The sequence below is a fragment of the Rhinatrema bivittatum genome, chromosome 8 (genome assembly GCF_901001135.1).
Source record: "Rhinatrema bivittatum chromosome 8, aRhiBiv1.1, whole genome shotgun sequence".
NCBI classification, from domain to species: domain Eukaryota; kingdom Metazoa; phylum Chordata; class Amphibia; order Gymnophiona; family Rhinatrematidae; genus Rhinatrema; species Rhinatrema bivittatum.
In genome coordinates this window covers 62,105,433-62,124,228 of record NC_042622.1, presented here as the reverse complement: position 1 = coordinate 62,124,228, position 18,796 = coordinate 62,105,433, and the positions used below count along the sequence as shown (strand labels likewise).

The 18,796-nt window shown below is 46.2% G+C and overlaps 1 protein-coding gene across 6 annotated transcripts in view; it reads left to right on the top strand.

The window, feature by feature from the left end:
• ITCH (itchy E3 ubiquitin protein ligase) overlaps positions 1-18,796 on the top strand; it is a 340,605-nt gene that overhangs the window by 81,380 nt on the left and 240,429 nt on the right. For all 6 annotated transcript variants that reach the window (XM_029614662.1, XM_029614667.1, XM_029614661.1 and 3 more), the window contains one exon: positions 6,060-6,150. In XM_029614662.1, the coding sequence (XP_029470522.1) occupies positions 6,060-6,150 (91 nt within the window). The remainder of the gene's footprint in view (positions 1-6,059; positions 6,151-18,796) is intronic.

The following is an 18,796-nucleotide window of genomic DNA, read 5'->3' as shown; positions in this document are numbered from 1 at the left end:
CTAACAAAAGAGAACACATTACTCCCATTCTCCGGAACCTTCATTGGCTACTCAACAAATTCAGAATTCTCTACAAAGTCCTAACAATAATTCACAAAGCCATGCCTAATCTCACCCCTCTGGATCTAAGTATCCCGCTTCGACTCCACTCTTCCTCCAGACCCATTAGAAGTGTCTACAAAGGCATTCTTTACGCACCCCCAGCCAAGACCTCGTTAAGGAAATGCGCCCTATCAACAGCTGGTCCCCCACAATGGAATTCTCTCCCCCCGGACCTCCGTCAAGAACCTTGCCCATTGACCTTCAAAAAAAAAAAAAAAAAAAAAAAGCTCAAAACATGGCTATTCGGTCAAGCATTTCCCTAATTAGATGAACGTTGCTCCCTTTCAAGACAGAACTATTAGAAATATCTTGGCTAGTCAAATGAGCCTCACTCCCTTATGGGAGTCTGTTCTCTCCCCTCAATGATTGAACGTTCTCCTTTCTCACAACAGGACACTTGTACTGACCTTGATCAGGGCCCACCACCCGCAGTCTGGACATTCCGTGCCTTATCTTATTTTGCAACAAATTGATTTCACAGTCTGTTTTAACTTTCTACCCTTCCCCCCCCACCCCTTCCCGTTCTCCGTCCCTTCTCTAGACCTTTCTCCTTTTCAGCACCCACAGCCCCTTACACTTAATAAATTCCCCCCTCTTCTCACCCTAGATCCTCTGATCCGTCTCCCCCTCCCACCACTGTAGTAACCACGATCCTCTAAAGTTGAGAACATTTTCATTTTTATTTCAATTTTGGATCCACTTCAATGTATGCTCTTCAGTTAATTTGCTATTCTATTTGTTCATTATTTGTTAATTTAACTTAATGTTTGTTTTATACTTGAATGACATATTAACAGTTTATTTTTAACCCCATGTATTTATCTCCATAGATCACAGTTCATTGTAACCCCTGTTCCATGTTATGCTTTTATGCAAGAACCGTTTCATTGTAAACCGATGTGATATGTATTTTCTACATGAACGCCGGTATATAAAAGTCCTAAATAAATAAATCACCTAAAGCTTCCATTACAATATATAGGAACTGGCACACTTGGTGGCAGTCTCAGAAAGGAGGCCAAAGATTGAAAAGCCATGCCGTTGAAGGTGCTGTTCTAGAACAGGGTTTTGAGGCACATTGGCAGAGTAAAGTGAGGAAGCTTTTGCTGCTGTTGTCAGGGTTGTACTTGTTTTGTTGATAAATGGAAGGCTTTAGTTTTCCATTATTCTCAGATGGATGCCTTTTATGAGCATTCCTAAGGTGGAAGTATCACAGTTGAGCTTAAGAATACAATGTTAGTGGGGAGGGAGTCCCAGTGCATCTATTTGCATAGACTGCACATATGACAATATATTTCTTTCACCATGCAGAAGCCTCTTGGCAAAGTACCCAGTAGGTAATAAGGGGAATGGGAAAGAGAACCCAGTGCTACAGTAGATCCTTTGTAGTGCAGTTACCAAGAACGGTCCATAAAGCAGGTAAAATTGAAATGGCTCATGAGCTGTACTAAGAAACATAGAAACATAGAAATGACGGCAGAAGAAGACCAAACGGCCCATCCAGTCTGCCCAGCAAGCCACGCAGTTTATCCATTTTTTTTTCCCACCCTTTTTCTCCCTCCCACCCATCACTATTGGCTTCCAGCACCCTCCGGCCCCAACTCCCTTCCACCCCTCCACCATGCAGAGAGCAGCGCTGTATCCGCATCCCAGTGAACATCCAGCTCAATCAGGGGTAGCAACCGCCGCAACAAGCAGGCCACACCCCTGCCCCATACTCTTACCCACCCCTGCTTTGTTTTTTTTTTTTTTGTTTTGTTTTTTTTGTGTTTTTTTTTTTGGAGATGGCAGCCCTCCGTGAAGACGGAACACCAACCACTGGCCACTGGCATCCCGCACCGTGAATGCCTCTGTGGCTACTGCCGCTCCGTGCAGTGTTTTGCTTCCTGAAGGTGGAACACCAACTACTGGCCACTGGCATCCCGCTCCGTGAATGCCTCTGTGGCTACTGCCGCTCCGTGCAGTGTTTTGCTGCCTCCTCTTTATTTACGCCCACTAGACTTGATGGATCCACAGTGTTTATCCCACGCCCCTTTGAAGTCCTTCACAGTTTTAGACTTCACCACTTCCTCCGGAAGGGCATTCCAGGTATCCACCACCCTTTCCGTGAAGAAATACTTCCTGACATTGGTTCTTAGTCTTCCTCCCTGGAGCCTCAGCTCGTGACCTCTGGTTCTGCTGATTTTTTCCGACGGAAAAGGTTTGTCGTTGTTTTTGGATCATTAAAGTTTTTCAAGTATCTGAAAGTCTGAATCATATCACCCCTGCTCCTCCTTTCCTCCAGGGTGTACATATTTAGATTCTTCAATCTCTCCTCGTATGCCTCTGAGTGAAACAATTTGTAGATTTTGGGCCTTACTCAGTTTTTCCATAGGCACAGAATGGGTAAAAGTCCTTTTTGAGTAAGGCACCCTAGTCAAATTTAACTCAGGGAATGCAGCATTCTGCTGACAACTTGAACCTGTCTGTAGAGTAAAATATTGTAGCTTTTGGCAGTTTCTTTACATTTTGGCATTTGCATAAATCCATCTGAGATATCAACTGCTACATCATTTGAGCTGAAATGAAGCCAAAATTCATAAACACCTGAGTGCTACTCGAGCAATTTAATTATATACTTCTTTCACCAAGCCTTCGCCGATCCACCAGATATTCTCTAATTGCCCTTCACTCTTACCCGGTCTGGCATTGACACTCACGAATGGACTCTGACTCTCCCAGGTTAAAACACCTCTAAGCTTGTAACCGTACGCTTATGGTATCACTGGTTTATCTCCGGCCTTACCTTCCTTCCAGCTTGCTTGCAAGCTTCCAAGTTCTCTCTCCCTGTTGATTGTAACTTTGACTTATTCCTACCTATTGTTTATCTTTCGCTCACTTGAATTTGTTACTCCTTTTTTATACCCTTGTTAAATGTAAACCGATCCGATATGGTTATTCACTATGAAGGTCGGTATAAAAAACTGTTAAATAAATAAATAAATATTTGTTTTGCAGTGTGTGCATGGTAGTGCTGGTGAATTCACCAAAGCTGTCATTTAGTTGCCCCTGCAGACTTGAAACCAATTCAGTTCTTGTGTAACCTGATACTGCACCTTCAAAAGTCAAACACACCTTTTCCAGCTAGAAACCGGATTGCCTTAGAGTTCAGGAGTGCTCTAGACTAGCTTCATTCATACGTCACTGTTTCAGCTGCTGCTTTTTTTTTCCCTACTAAAAGTCTTAGTAAATTTTACACTCTCCTTTGATATTCTGTGACCAATTGCATGTTGTCTGCTTGTTAATGAATAAACTATACAGGTCAAAGTTGTTGGTGTTTTTCTAGTCCCAAACTGAGATAGTTAGTAGCTATAATATTGTGGCAAAATAAATTTGCCCTTTGGATAACTGCAGGGCTCCACCTCTTACTTTTCCTTGTCCTGCTTAACAGATTTGCTGAGATCCTCATAAGCTGTCTTCGGTGATACATTAATAACAAGTAAATAGGGTCAAAGAGCTGTGCATACACGTCATCCTCTTTCTCATAGACAGGTGTCCCAGTTTTTTTCACGTAGATAATCAGCTGAATTAGCCATGCTGTCAGGGTATGTCTTCCGTGCCACTAGGTGGTGGAGCTCTCTAAGTCTAGTAAAGTCTTTCAGCTATGTGCTCCCTCTTGTATCTTCCCGGGTTTGCCTGAGGCTCCTCAGTCCGTTTGTTTTTCACGCGACTGATCGCACGCGGAGCCAGACCTTCTTTTTTTTTTTTAAGAGTTTGTGAGGTAAAAAGAGAAGAAATAAAAATTTTTCACCACAAAGGCTATTTTTTCTATCATGCCTCGTCCAGCAAAATACCCACAGCCGATGCCCCTTCAAGAACCGGTACATGGCATGGGGGATGTGACTATGGCGTCGCGGCCGCACGCCTTACCGACGCTACCAGCTCCCTGAAGCAAGGAACGGGACCCACGTCCGAAGCACCGATGCACCTCGGGAGCATTGACGCGCCTAAAGAGCATTGGCGCACAGACGCGCGGAGCAGAGTGCGTCGCAGCAGCATCAAGTCGACTCACCACAGACTCATCCAGCGCATGTCGACGCAGGATCTCAGGGACCAAAACAACCGACGCAGCTGACGCATCCGAAGCGCCCAGGGCCAAAGAAACATATTTCTGGCCATAAAAGATCTAGGGAGCCTTCTCCACTACTTGTGGTCGACTCTGACAGAGACATGTCTCCACCACGTCTCTGACAGCCAATCATCCTCTCCCGGAGGGATATCGGATCCAATCCCAGTACATCCCAAAAGCCCATTGACCACTGCCCTATCACTGGTAGAGCCCCTACCGGCGATACCATCAACCTCTGGGCTAGCTTCACAAGCTATGACCCAGATAACAAACATCCTATCACAATTTTTTAAGTCGATAGAACATCAGCAAACCCCACCCCCACCGCTTCCTCCAGTGGAAGTTCCACCTATGCCAGAAGACCCCTCTATTCCAGGGCCATCACCAAAAATACAGCCACAGAGGCCATCAACAACCCTGGAAGAGTTTATTCTTACATCTTCCTCGGATGTTTCATCAACAGGATACCCTTCAGATCCAGTTGAGGTCCCACCTGAACCGGCATCTCCACCTGAAGATTTAACCTATTCACAGTTTCTAGAGAAAGTAGGTCTACTCCTAAATGTGGAGACCAGAAAGCTTCATGATCCTCGTCAGGAGATAATGGGCATTTTAAAAATATTTGACACTCCCAGCGAACCAGTAGCACTGCCTCAACACCAAGTGCTAAATGCCCTCATGGAGAAGTCCTGGGACACCCCTCTAACTACTCCATCTACTTCACGTAAAACTGATATTAAATATCGTATGAGGGACTCCCCCTTTTATTCTATGGTACAACTACCCCATCAATTGGTTGTTGTAGAATCTGCAATGCAAAAAGCAAAAAAGTCTAGGTTGCATTCAAATATACCACCGTCACGAGATGCTAAATTACCGGGCACCTTTGCGAAGCGCTCGTAGCAATCGAGCATGTTTAACGCAAAAATTCAAAACCATCAATTTTTTATCGCCCACTACCTGTTTGAAAACTTGCAGGCTCTAAAACTATACCTGACGCTGGGCTCCTCAGACTCTACCCTGCCTGTGGAATTCCACAACATGGAAGAAGGTTTAAGACATCTTCTACGTTCTATATATGAGGGCTTCGAGGTATCTTCAAAAACGTCAGCAAATTCTATAGCTGCAAGGTGATTGCGCTTGACTGGAGCCATGCTAATCAGGGACGATGTGCATGATAAGCTGGCTAATCTCCCATGCCTACCGGTTAATCTATTTGGTGACAAATTCATTGAAACAGTCACAAAACTTTATATCTCTGCTCAATACGACAGCTGGGGACTCCCAGACAGCATGGCTAATTCAGCTGCTTATCTACGTGAAAAAAGCAAGTTTGCTTACTGTAAATGGTGTTTTCCGTAAATAGATGAATTAATCATGCTAACCCACCCGCCTCCCTGGACAGTTCCGACATGGCATATTAACTTGCTTTGATATGGACTGAGGAGCCTCAGGCAAACCCGGGAAGATACAAGAGGGATCACCTAGCTGAAAGACTTTACTAGACTTAGATAGCTCCGCCACCTAGTGGCTCGGAAGACGTACCCAGACAGCATAGCTAATTCATCTGCTATTTACGGAAAACACCGTTTACGGTAAGCAAACTTGATTTTCTTTGAGATAAAGAAGCTGGGCCACCCCATTTAGAATAAGGGAGAGTTGGTAGCAAATGTCTTCCTGCATGCCAAATGATAGAAATAAGGCAGTGTTTGTTTAAATGGCTGTGTTTGTTTCAGACAGACGTTGTTTAGTTTTATATCAGTCAGTAGAGTTGTTCATATACAAATTAAATGTCTAAAGCTGTTACCATTCTCCGTTATAAAATTTAAATGTTTGGTTCCTCATTCAGGTTCACATTCCAGCTTGTGATATGGCTGATGGTGCATTACAGTCGAGGCCTGTCAATGGATATACAATGAAATCTCAACTTCAGATCACTGGTACGTCTTCAAAATGCTGTTTATCTTTTAACATGAAGATACTAAATTTGTTACCTAACTGTTCATGAGCTTCATTGCATGTCTTCCTCCCAGTCTTAGGATTCTGACTGTAAGAAGTTATCTGCTGATAGAGCGCACTGTACTAGACACTAACAATAAAATACGTTTTAATTCCCAAATGATTGGTTGGAATAGAAGGTATTCATTGTCTAGAAATAACAGGCTTTATAGCTGTAACAGTTTAACATGCTGAGCTTTTTTAAAATATATTTTAAAAGTACCATTGAAAAAGAAACTTGATTTTAGTTAGTCAAAAATCTTTTGATAGTATATTTAGAGCCTGACTTACTAAGGCTTTTTCTCCATTCTGTGCCCATTCAGGGGAGGGGAAGCTTAGTAAATAAGGCCGTTAATGACATGTTTGCTATCAGCTTTTAGAGTATAAAATGCCAGTAAATTCACTAAGGGTTGATTGGTTGATTACCTTAAATCTGTTATACCACTGTTTTGGCAGCAGAGTTGTACTGGCTTTGGAAAGGATAGTGGGTCCATGTGTGCTTAGCCTAACATTGCTGTGTGCCTCCAAACTGTGTCACTTTCCTTCGTGGTATAGGGGACAATTGCCACTAATCTGGCATGTTTAACTGCAACACAAGATTAGGCTGAAGTAATAGTAATTTCTATAAAACTTCCTGGGGGGAGCCATGTTAGTCTCTAGTACAGGTGTGGCCACCTCCGGTCCTAGAGAGCTTAAACAGGATATCCACAATGAATATATATGAGAGAGAGTTACATGCACTGCCTCCGCTGTGTACAAATCTATCTCTTGCATATTCATTGTGGATATTCTGAAAGTCTAGCCTGTCTGTGGCTCTTGAGGACTGAAGTTGGCCAACCCTGCTCTCTTAGCTAAACCCAACACATTGGCTGGTAATATCTAATATACACTAACATGTCCTGAAAGTGGATGCCTCAGTATGAGTCCACTTCATTACATGCAGCTGACAAAGTGGATTCTTGTCCTCAAAAGCCAATGGCCCAATACATTGGTTTGTCTATAAGGAGCCACTGATCGTTGTGCAGTAATTGTTATGTACGTTTTAGGTGAAGTTACATTCTTAGGAATCTACTTTTACTTTCTATGCTTTAATATTGCATGTTGTACCTATGTCCAAAGCTATCTTGTCACTGATCAGCCCATCACCCTAGATTCTTTTCTGGGTGACAGGGCCTCTCTAGCTGGACTGCTTATATATATATTTTTTTTAATCTGTTGACTGTTCTTTTAAATTTTAAATCTACTCTTCCTCTCCAGCATAACTGATCACAAACATGTTTTCTTACTAATTTATAGCACTAGATTTTCAAGTAGGGGTGGAAAAAAAATTTGAAAGTTTGGTGCTAGCCACATGTGGGATATGGTCCTTGCTGACCAGAGTTTGCTTTTTAAGCAGGACCAACAGATAGTTTCCTCTGTCCCTCCTGTTTATGGAGTCTCTATCTATTGTTCCTAAACTTAATTGTGCTTTAGTGGCAGTTGTTGTTTGCCATTGCTTTGACATAAGAATTCTAACTGTTGCCAATGCAGCACCTACCTATATAACCAAGTGATGTCACCAAAAAAGGGTGTGTCCTGTCTCCATATGCAAGTAGGTGGAGATAACCCACTAGTCTGGACTAGTGTAGTAAGACGAAAGTAAATTAACAGGTCAGACTAAATTTCACTTTAGATTGTAAGCCCTCTGGGACAGGAAAATACCTACTGTATCTGATTGTAACTCCCCTTGAGTTGAGAACTATAAAGATTAGGGCAATATGATGATCTTCAGATATTATGTATTCTCCTAGGACAAGCAGTATGGTAGTCCTCACAGATGGTTGACACACTATAAAAAGAAAGCAGAGTTGCTTACCTGAAACAGGTGTTCTCCTGGGACAGCAGGATGTTAGTCCTCACAAATGGGTGACATCATCAGATGGAGCCCAGCACAGAAAACTTTTGTCAAAGTTTCTAGAACTTTGACTAACACACTGAGCATGCCCAGCATGCCACTATCCACGCATCCACTTGAGGTCCCCCTTCAGTCTCGTAACAGAATTCACAAACTAAAAAATAAAACAACAAAACACAGGAGAACTCAGTTCCGTGGGGTGGCAGGGAGGTTAACTGAGGACTAACAATCTGCTGTCCTAGGATCTGAAATTCCTCACTTGGAAGGTCCTCTTCCTGGTGGCAGTCACTTCGGCTCACAGGGTTAGTGAACTTCAGGCCTTGGTTAAGTATCCACCATACCTAAAAATTTTCAGGATAGGGTGGTCCTGCGGACGCATCCCAAGTTCCTGCCTAAGGTGGTGACTGATTTTTCACCTCAATCAGTCCATCATTCTTACCCATTTTTTTTCCGAGGCCCCATCCATACTAGGGCGAACGGGCTCTGCCTATGTTGAATTGCAAGAGGGCCTTAACTTTCTATTTAGAATGCACAGCAGGCCACAGACAGTCCACTCAAATCTTCATATTTTTCAACAAGAATAGATTGGGAGTTGCGGTGGGCAAGCAAACTCTGTCCAGTTGGCTAGTGGACCAACTCCTTCAGCTTGGAAGCCGGGTTAAGGCTCACTCTGTGAGGGCTATTGCGGCGTCAGTAGCCCACTTGTGGGTGGATCCCGTTGCTGAAATCTGCAGGGCTGTGACGTGGAGTTCTCGACACACGTTCACTGCCCACTACTGCTTGGACAAGGATGGTAGACAAGACAGTAGCTTCGGCCAATCTGTCCTTTGCAACTCTTCCAGACTTAAACCCAACTCTCCCTACCTAAGACCCATGGTTTGGGATCCTGCTGCCTCCCTATCTTACCAACAACACCACAGTTGTTTTTGTGCCCATTGGCACCTGTTTTCGGTGTAGGGTTGATCATGTTCATTGCAGGGAGTAACCTCTAGCTTGATATTCATCAATGTGTGGGGACTACCATCCTGCTTATCCTAGGAGAAAGTAGAGTTGTAGTGTGTTTCCATGATAGTCTTAAATTATGATAATTATGATTTAGGGTTCCAACGGCAAAAAGTGTAGAATTGCATGTCACCTTAAAAGAGCAGGTTTTATGACTCCATGACCTGTGTTTGTATGTGTCTTGCAATTGCTTGTGGGCGGTGGTGACGGGGTAAGGGTATATGAATTTGAAGGGATATGGGAACAAATGAGGTACTGTGTTTGTGAATGAGAGGGGTGGGGGGGGGTTGTTTCCCTCCATCTGCCCCTCAGTAACTTCCCTCATTTCAGCTTACACACTTCAGGTTTCTTCCTGCCTCTGGCTACAGTTGCTCCCCTGCCCTTTTTCCAGTGTCTCCCCACCCCTATCACCACCACATTTATCTTTTTCCTTCTCTCCAATTGCTCTCTCCCACCCACATGTTTTTTTAACTTCCTCCTCTAGCCTACCTGGATCATTGATGGCTCTATATTGGCCCTCACCTGGCTACCTCAGCGAAGGCTCTTCTGTCTTCACCTCGGTCCCCAACATACCACTGCCTGCTCTGGACCGACTTGGCCTAATGTCATGCTGGTGGGAGAAGATCAACCTACAGGAAGGGTGGTTCACAGACTTGCTCTGCCCCACCCTATCTGGGCAGTTGAACTCCAAGCCTCCATCCACCCCCAGCGCTCTCACTTTGTGTGTATTGCTTCTGCAGCCGCCATCAGAGATATGGGTACTTGCCAGGTTCTTATGGCCTGGATTGGCCACTGTTGGAAACAGGATGCTGGGCTTGATGGACCCTTGGTCTGACCCAGTATGGCATTTTCTTATGTTCTTATGTCCCCATTTCCACTAGCCTCTGCCTGCGACATCAGTATCAGAAATCAGATGGATGGTCAGACAGTCAAAGCAAAGCAAAATTGGAAACCTTTCCATTGCTATCAGCATTTCATTAGGCTCCCACCTGATCGATGTTCTTTGAGAATGAGGAAAATCAGATTTAAATGGGATGGGAGAACTGATACTAAAAATAAGATAATGGATGGTGAGAGCAACATCGATAACTTTATTAGTTCTGAGGAAAAAAACATATAATACAGGATCCCACTGACAATCTGAGTCCACCAGCACCCTGAACTGTCATAGATCCATGATCAGATTACTCATGCATTGCTCATAGATCCACATATTTAGTGGTCAATGATGTAAATATTCCCCTCAGACACTGTACTTTTAAGAACATAAGAACATGCCATACTAGGTCAGACCAAGGGTCCATCAAGCCCAGCATCCTGTTTCCAACAGTGGCCAATCCAGGCCATAAGAACCTGGCAAGTACCCAAAAATTAAGTCTATTCCATGTTACTGTTGCTAGTAATAGCAGTGGCTATTTTCTAAGTCAACTTAATTAATAGCAGGTAATGGACTTCTCCTCCAAGAACGTATCCAATCCTAAGAACTTAAGAAAATGCCATACTGGGTCAGACCAAGGGTCCATCAAGCCCAACATCCTGTTTCCAACAATGGCCAATCCAGGCCATAAGAACCTGGCAAGTACCCAAAAACTAAGTCTATTCCATGTTACCATTGCTAATGGCAGTGGCTATTCTCTAAATGAACTTAATAGCAGGTAATGGACTTCTCCTCCAAGAACTTATCCAATCCTTTTTTAAACACAGCTATACTAACTGCTCTAACCACATCCTCTGGCAACAAATTCCAGAGTTTAATTGTGCGTTAAGTAAAAAAGAACTTTCTCCGATTAGTTTTAAATATGCCCCATGCTAACTTCATGGAGTGCCCCCTAGTCTTTCTACTATCCGAAAGAGTAAATAACCAATTCACATCTACCCGTTCTAGACCTCTCATGATTTTAAACACCTCTATCATATCCCCCCTCAGTTGTCTCTTCTCCAAGCTGAAAAGTCCTAACCTCTTTAGTCTTTCCTCAGAGGAGCTGTTCCATTCCCCTTATCATTTTGATAGCCCTTCTCTGTACCTTCTCCATCGCAATTATATCTTTTTTGAGATGCGGAGACCAGAATTGTACACAGTATTCAAGGTGCGGTCTCACCATGGAGCGATACAGAGGCATTATGACATTTTCCGTTTTATTCACCATTCCCTTTCTAATAATTCCCAACATTCTGTTTGCTTTTTTGACTGCCGCAGCACACTGTAATGCTTTTTTGACTGCCGCAGCACACTATGACGCCTAGATCTCTTTCTTGGGTTGTAGCACCTAATATGGAACCCAACATTGTGTAATTATAGCATGGGTTATTTTTCCTTATATGCATCACCTTGTACTTATCCACATTAAATTTCATCTGCCATTTCGATGCCCAATTTTCCAGTCTCACAAGGTCTTCCTGCAATTTATCACAATCTGCTTGTGATTTCACTACTCTGAACAATTTTGTGTCATCTGCAAATTTGATTATCTCACTCGTCATATTTCTTTCCAGATCATTTATAAATATATTGAAAAGTAAGGGTCCCAATACAGATCCCTGAGGCACTCCACTGTCCACTCCCTTCCTCTGAGAAAATTGTCCATTTAATCCAACTCTCTGTTTCCTGTCTTTTAGCCAGTTTGCAATCCACGGAAGGACATCACCACCTATCCCATGACTTTTTACTTTTCCTAGAAGCCTCTCATGAGGAACTTTGTCAAACGCCTTCTGAAAATCCAAGTATACTACATCTACCGGTTCACCTTTATCCACGTGTTTATTAACTCCTTCAAAAAAGTGAAGCAGATTTGTGAGGCAAGATTTGCCCTGGGTAAAGCCATGCTGACTTTGTTCCATTAAACCATGTCTTTCTATATGTTCTGTGATTTTGATGTTTAGAACACTTTCCACTATTTTTCCTGGCACTAAAGTCAGGCTAACCGGTCTGTAGTTTCCCGGATTGCCCCTGGAGCCCTTTTTAAATATTGGGGTTACATTAGCTATCCTCTAGTCTTCAGGTACAATGGATGATTTTAATGATAGGTTACAAATTTTTACTAATAGGTCTGAAATTTCATTTTTTAGTTCTTTCAGAACTCTGGGGTGTATACCATCCGGTCCAGGTGATTTACTACTCTTCAGTTTGTCAATCAGGCCTACCACATCTTCTAGGTTCACCGTGATTTGATTCAGTCCATCTGAATCATTACCCATGAAAACCTTCTCCATTACGAGTACCTCCCCAACATCCTCTTCAGTAAACACCGAAGCAAAGAAATCATTTAATCTTTCTGCGATGGCCTTATCTTCTCTAAGTGCCCCTTTAACCCCTCGATCATCTAACGGTCCAACTGACTCCCTCACAGGCTTTCTGCTTCGGATATATTTAAAAAAGTTTTTACTGTGAGTTTTTGCCTCTACAGCCAACTTCTTTTCAAATTCTCTCTTAGCCTGTCTTATCAATGTCTTACTTTTTTAAACACAGCTATACTAACTGCACTAACCACATCCTCTGGCAACAAATTCCAGAGTTTAATTGTGCGTTGAGTAAAAAAGAACTTTCTCCGATTAGTTTTAAATGTGCCACATGTAACTTCATGGAGTGCCCCCTAGTCTTTCTATTATCTGAAAGACTAAATAACCGATTCACATCTACCCGTTCTAGACCTCTCATGATTTTAAACACCTCTATCATATCCCCCCTCAGCAGTCTCTTCTCTAAGCTGAATAGCCCTAACCTCTTTAGTCTTTCCTCATAGGGGAGCTGTTCCATTCCCCTTATCATTTTGGTAGCCCTTCTCTGTATCTTCTCCATCGCAATTATATCTTTTTTGAGATGCGGCAACCAGAATTGTACACAGTATTCAAGGTGCGGTCTCACCATGGAGCGATACAGAGGCATTATGACATTTTCCGTTTTATTCCGGGTCAAATTGTTTGTGTTCATCTTGATTACTGAAGAACCAATTAATCTGATTAAAAAAAAACAACTATATTCTTTCTCTTTCATTGAACGTTCCTCAATCGAAAACTTGTTTCTCCCCAGGGCAAGCAGGATGATAGTCCTCACAGATGGGTGACATCATCAGATGGAGCCCGGCATGGAATACTTTTCCCAGCATGCCACTATCCCCACAGCCATGTGGGGTCCCCCTTCAGTCTCCTTTTTTCTCCGGTGCTGTTGCCTCGTGGGTTTTTGGAGCTCTTCACTTTTTTTCCTCACGAGGAAAATTATCCTTTTTTAATAGTTTTCACCGGTAATTTCCGCTCCAGGGTCCCCCATCACGTGTCTGTTCCTCTGGTGTTTAGTAAGTGCATTGTTTCTGAGTTGTTGCGGTTGGTTTCCGAGTGACTGCCCTCTCCCCCCCCCCCCCCCCCCCCCCCCCCCCCCCCGGTGGCCGCTGGCCACTGATTGCACGTCATCCTTTTTCCGATGGCAATCGACTTCCGGAAGTGCCCCCATTGTCCGCGTACTGTGTTCATCATGGATCCACTCGACATTTGCGTCCTCTGCCTGGGGCCTTCCCACGATGTTCGTCTGTGTCCTAGCTACTCTCAGATGACCCCCAAAGGCCGGCGGGCCCACCTGGACAAGATAGAGCACTTGCTCAGTTCCTGACAATCTGCTCCATCGACTCCAGTACCGGGGACATAAAGCAAGGGGGATCCTTCTGACTCTGGGCGGTTGTCCTCAATGTCCTGTCGCAATGATAAGATTGCGGGGGATTGCTTCTCACCAGCGTCAGGCCAATCCAAGGCCTCTGGATCATCTTCCTCGGCAACGGAGAAGGACCAGGCCAAGCACTGAGGGAAGCACAGACACCGGCACTGACGGTCATCACTGCATGGTGCCGGCATCGATACCGGAGGAGCACCAGCATCAACCGAACCCCCTCTGAAGCGGCTCCAAGACGAGGAGCATCCCATCCTCTTCCAGGCCCAGGAGCCCAGGGCGTTCCCCTCTGATCTCGGTGACGGATACTGAGCTTCTACGGACCCACGTGGAGGTGCCGGTTACGCCCCATCTGCTGCTTCCTCCCTCATTGGCGCTTACCATGCCAGAATTTCGAGAGAAGTTGGACTGCATAGTCCAGCAGGCAGTGCTTAATGCCCTTCGGTGCCTCGAGTTACCACCTGTGCTGGACCCCATACCAGCACCAGAGCAGGCGCCATCGATGTTGGCGCCCCTATTGAAGAGTCTGGATGTGCTGCTCAGTGCCTTGCCGGTGCCCGGAATACCTTCGGGACCCCATGCGCCACCGATGCTGCCCTCTGATAATATCCTGATTCCGGGTTCCTTGGAGGAAGAGGATGCGGACCCGCACCGGCCACCACAGGCAGCGCTGACGGTGCCCTGTCTCGGGCCATCGGGTGTCCCAAAGGCTCCGGGTCCACAGAGGCCCTTGATGGTCCCAGTACCCTCGATGCCGGGACCCAGGGTTTGACCTTCCTCCCTGACCCAGGGGGGGCGGAGGAGGGCCCCTTATGACCCATGGGGATGATTCCTCGGAGGCCTCGGATGACCTCCCATCGGAGCCTTCATCTCCGGACGAGAGGCGCTGCTTGCCTCCAGAGGACTTGTCCTTCACCAGTTTTGTTCAGGCGATGGCGGCGGCCGTGCCTTTTCAACTGCTGACTGAGGAGGATGCCCACCATAAAATGTCAGAGGTCCTCCAATTCGTAGGTGTCCCAAAGGAGGTGGAGATGGTCCCGGTGCCCGAAGTTCTCCTTGAGCTCTTCTACCGTTTATGGGAGCACCCAGGCTCCGTTTCCCTGGTCAACTGGAAGACGGACGCCATTTATTTAGTGCAGCAGACCTTGGGCTTCCAGAAGAGCCAGCTCCCACACCAGTCCGTCGTTGTGGAGTCGACCCTCCAAAAGGCCAAAAGGGCCCTCACTCACTCCTCTGCCCCTCTGGGGAAGGATCAGGGGACCATGGATGCCCTAGGCCGCAAAGTCTTCCAGTGGGCGATACTTATTGCCCGAATAGCAGCGTATCAGTTGTACATGAAACAGTACAACCGTAACCTCTGGAGGCAGGTCCAGGAACTTGCTGAAAGTCTCCCACAGCAGTTCCAAGAGGGCTTGGAGTTCATCGTGCAGAAGGGGTTCGAGGCCAGCAAGCATGAAGTGCGAGCAGCCTATGATGTATTTGAGACGGCGGCCAGGGTGTCAAAGGCCGGTATCAGTGCCCGGCGCTGGGCCTGGCTTAAGGCCTCTGACCTCTGCCCTGAAGTTCAAGAGAAGCTGGCTGATCTTCCGTGCACAGGGGAAAACCTGTACGGTGATAAGGTCCGGGATGCAGTGGCCCAACTAAAGAGCCATTATGAGACCCTGCGACAACTGTCCGCCAGCACTTCGGACCCGTTCTCTGTGACCCGTCAGGCACCGTGTCGAGACTCCAGGAAACCCTTCTTTAGGCAGCGGAGATGATATCCTCCAGCCTCGCGAGTCCATCCAGCTCGGGCTGCCCGAAAGAGCCATCCACGCCCACAACGGGCTTCTCGGGCCCAGCCTGGGCCTGTGGCCAGTTTTTGACTGGCACAGAGAGAGCAGCAGCTTAACCCTGGTGCCCACATGTTCTGACCCACCGGTTGGGGGCCTGCTATACCTATTTGCAAACTGCTGGACCCCCATCACCACTGACCGATGGGTGTTAACCATCGTGGAGCGAGGCTATCTCCTAAATCTGCTCAGCATCCCGCCAGACTCCCCTCCCTCACTGGGGTGGGACCTCGTGGAGCATGCAGCTACCCTCGAGTTGGAACTCTCTGCTCTGTTGTGGTCAAAAGCCATCGAGCTGGTTCCCCATACCCAGCAGGGCCAGAGGTTCTACTCCAGGTACTTTCTCATTCCAAAGAGACCAGGTGTCCCCTGCCCCATCCTCTACCTCAGAGCCTTAAATAAGTTCCTGAGGCGAGAGCGTTTCAAGATGGTCTCATTGGGCACCTTAATCCCGCTGCTTTATCAGGGGGATTGGCTCTGCTCTCTCGATTTGCAAGACGCCTACGCTCACATCGCAATATTTCTACCTCACCGGAGATTCCTGTGTTTTGTGGTAGGCCAGCGGCACTTTCAATACAGGGTTCTACCCTTCGGCCTAGCCTCCGCACCCTGGGTCTTCACCAAGTGCTCAGCACATCTATGCCACAAGGGAGTGCATGTGTTCCCATATTTGGACGATTGGTTCATCAGGAGTCTCTCGAGGGAGGGAGCTCTCTGTGCCCTGCACTCCACAATCAGAGTGCTCCAGTCGCTGGGTTTTCTCATTCAATTATCCAGAATCCCAGCTGACACCATCCCAGTGGCTCAGCTTCATCAGGGCAGACCTGGACACGACAGGATGTTAGTCTTCAACAAGACCCACCCGTCACCCCGCAGAGTTGGGTTCGTCTGTGTTTTATTTTGTTTTTTGCTCATCTTTTATGCTTTGTAACGAGACGAAGCGGGATCCCATGTGACTGAGGGCATAGTGGCATGCTGGGCATGCTCAGTGTACCAGTCAAAGTTTCTAGAAACAAAAGTATTCCGTGCTGGGCTCCATCTGATGATGTCACCCATCTGCGAAGACTTACATCCTGCTGTCCTGGGAGAACACCTGTTGCAGGTAAGCAACTCTGCTTTCCTTCCCTGTGGCAATGTGCGAGAGATAATTAAAAGGATCTGAAACCAAGAATAACACACTTAGAATAGTAGACACGACAAACACAACATAAAGGCATGGAGAAAACAGATTTATGCAACACCATGTTCTCAGTTTTATAGAATTAACTTTTTTATTTATTATTATTTTTTTTTACTAGATAGATGATTTAATGGTTAAAAAAATGCTAGTAGCATACTTAACTCAATGCAAAGAAATCAAACACCTGCTTTGGTGGTATTTTATTTATTTATTTTTACTTCTATGTTAAGCAAAACCTCCTATGTGTCAGGCCGATACAGTAAGGACGCGGTAGAAAGAGTGCGGCAGTGCCGGGCGCACCCGCGTTTGCCGCACGCACAGTTCGAATGACATACCACTCGATACAGTATTTAAATGACATGCAAATGCAAGCCGTGTCCAAAGCACGTCCAAGAAGCGTCCATGAAGCGCAATCCATTTTACTGTATAGGCGCCTATACAGTATCCTGGGTGCGCTGGTACCTGTCATTTCAAATGACATTTGAAATGACAGGTACCAGGAAGTGGATACAGGAGAAGGGCTGCCTGACCCCCTCACTCCCTGGGACAAGACCAAAGTGAATCGGGCAAACTTTCCCCCAGCCCCCGCCCACCTGCCCTGGCCGTGTCCATGGGTGCCGATCTCCTGCGCTGACAGCTCCGGAGCAGCCCCAGTCCTCTCTCCCCTCCTCCCGGGGACAGCCAGCGGCGAGAGCAGCTTCAGCAGCCCGGGGCGGATCGGGCGCTCCCCATGGCTCCCAGGATTCCTATTCTCTAAAAGGTAATGAGCGCACGCCATGACCTCGGACGTCGCACGCCATGACCTGAGCGCCCGGCTGGATGTCCGAGGTCACGGCGTGCGCTCATTACCTTTTAGAGAATAGGAATCCTGGGAGCCATGGGGAGTGCCCGATCCGCCCCGGGCTGCTGAAGCCGCTCTCGCCGCCGGCTGTCCCCGGAAGGAGGGGAGAGAGGACTGGGGATGCTCCGGAGCTGTCAGCGCGGGAGATCGGCACCCATGGACGCGGCCAGGGCAGGTGAGCGGGGGCTGGGGGAAAGTTTGCCCGTGAAATTTCGTCTCGGCTTGCCTGACGCTCCACACTAACGCAGGGGTAAGGGTAGGCAGTAAATTAGCAGATTAAACATGCGGCAAAACTGCAGGTTAAAAAAGCGATAATCGGGGCACACATTGCTGTATGGGAGGGAATAGCTAATTGGAGCGTTTCCATCTCATATACATGCCGCGGGCGGAAAGGGTTACCCGTTGATTTAAAGAAGCGGTAAGGATGGGTTAAAAGGGATAGTGAATCGCGGGTTGGACTTACGCGGCCAAATTGCGGGTACAAAGCGGGTTAGAAACGGGGTAATCGCGGCCATGCTTCACTGTATCGGCCTGTGTGTGAGGTGGTGGTGATTTCTTTTTTATTATTGCTGAATTGGCAAAAATATGATTTACCCTACTCATTTCATTGCATTTTTTTTTTTTAAATTTCCAGTCTTTGCGCACTATTATCATAAACATATTCCATTGAGCTCCTGCTAGGCTTGGAGGGAGAAGCAGGTAAATTTAAGCAAAAGCATTACCTGGGCAAGCCAGATAGTAACTCATAGAAATGACAGCAGAAGAAGACCAAATGGCCCATCCAGTCTGCCCAGCAAGCTACGCACTTTATCCATGCCACAGGATGCAACTGTTCTGCAGGTCACCATCCTTTCAGAGCTCTGTAATGAAATTGTGGGGAGTCGAGAGAAAATTACATGGAATGGGGATGGAGAGGAGTAGATTGTATGCAGTGTGAAATACTAATTTGATTGTACTCTGCTTTGGAGGTTTTAGGATTAAAAGTGGATCATTCAATGTAAACAAACAAATATTTTACATTGCCTGTTCCGGGACATTACTGCTTGGTGTACTTGAAAAGGTTGTGGAGGATATGTGCAATATGGTCTCCCCAACATTTTCTTCTGTTCTTTCCCCATCTGCCACAGTCACTGCCGCAGGCCTTCACTCAAGTAGCAGGAGCTGGTCCTGGGCTCCACTACAGTG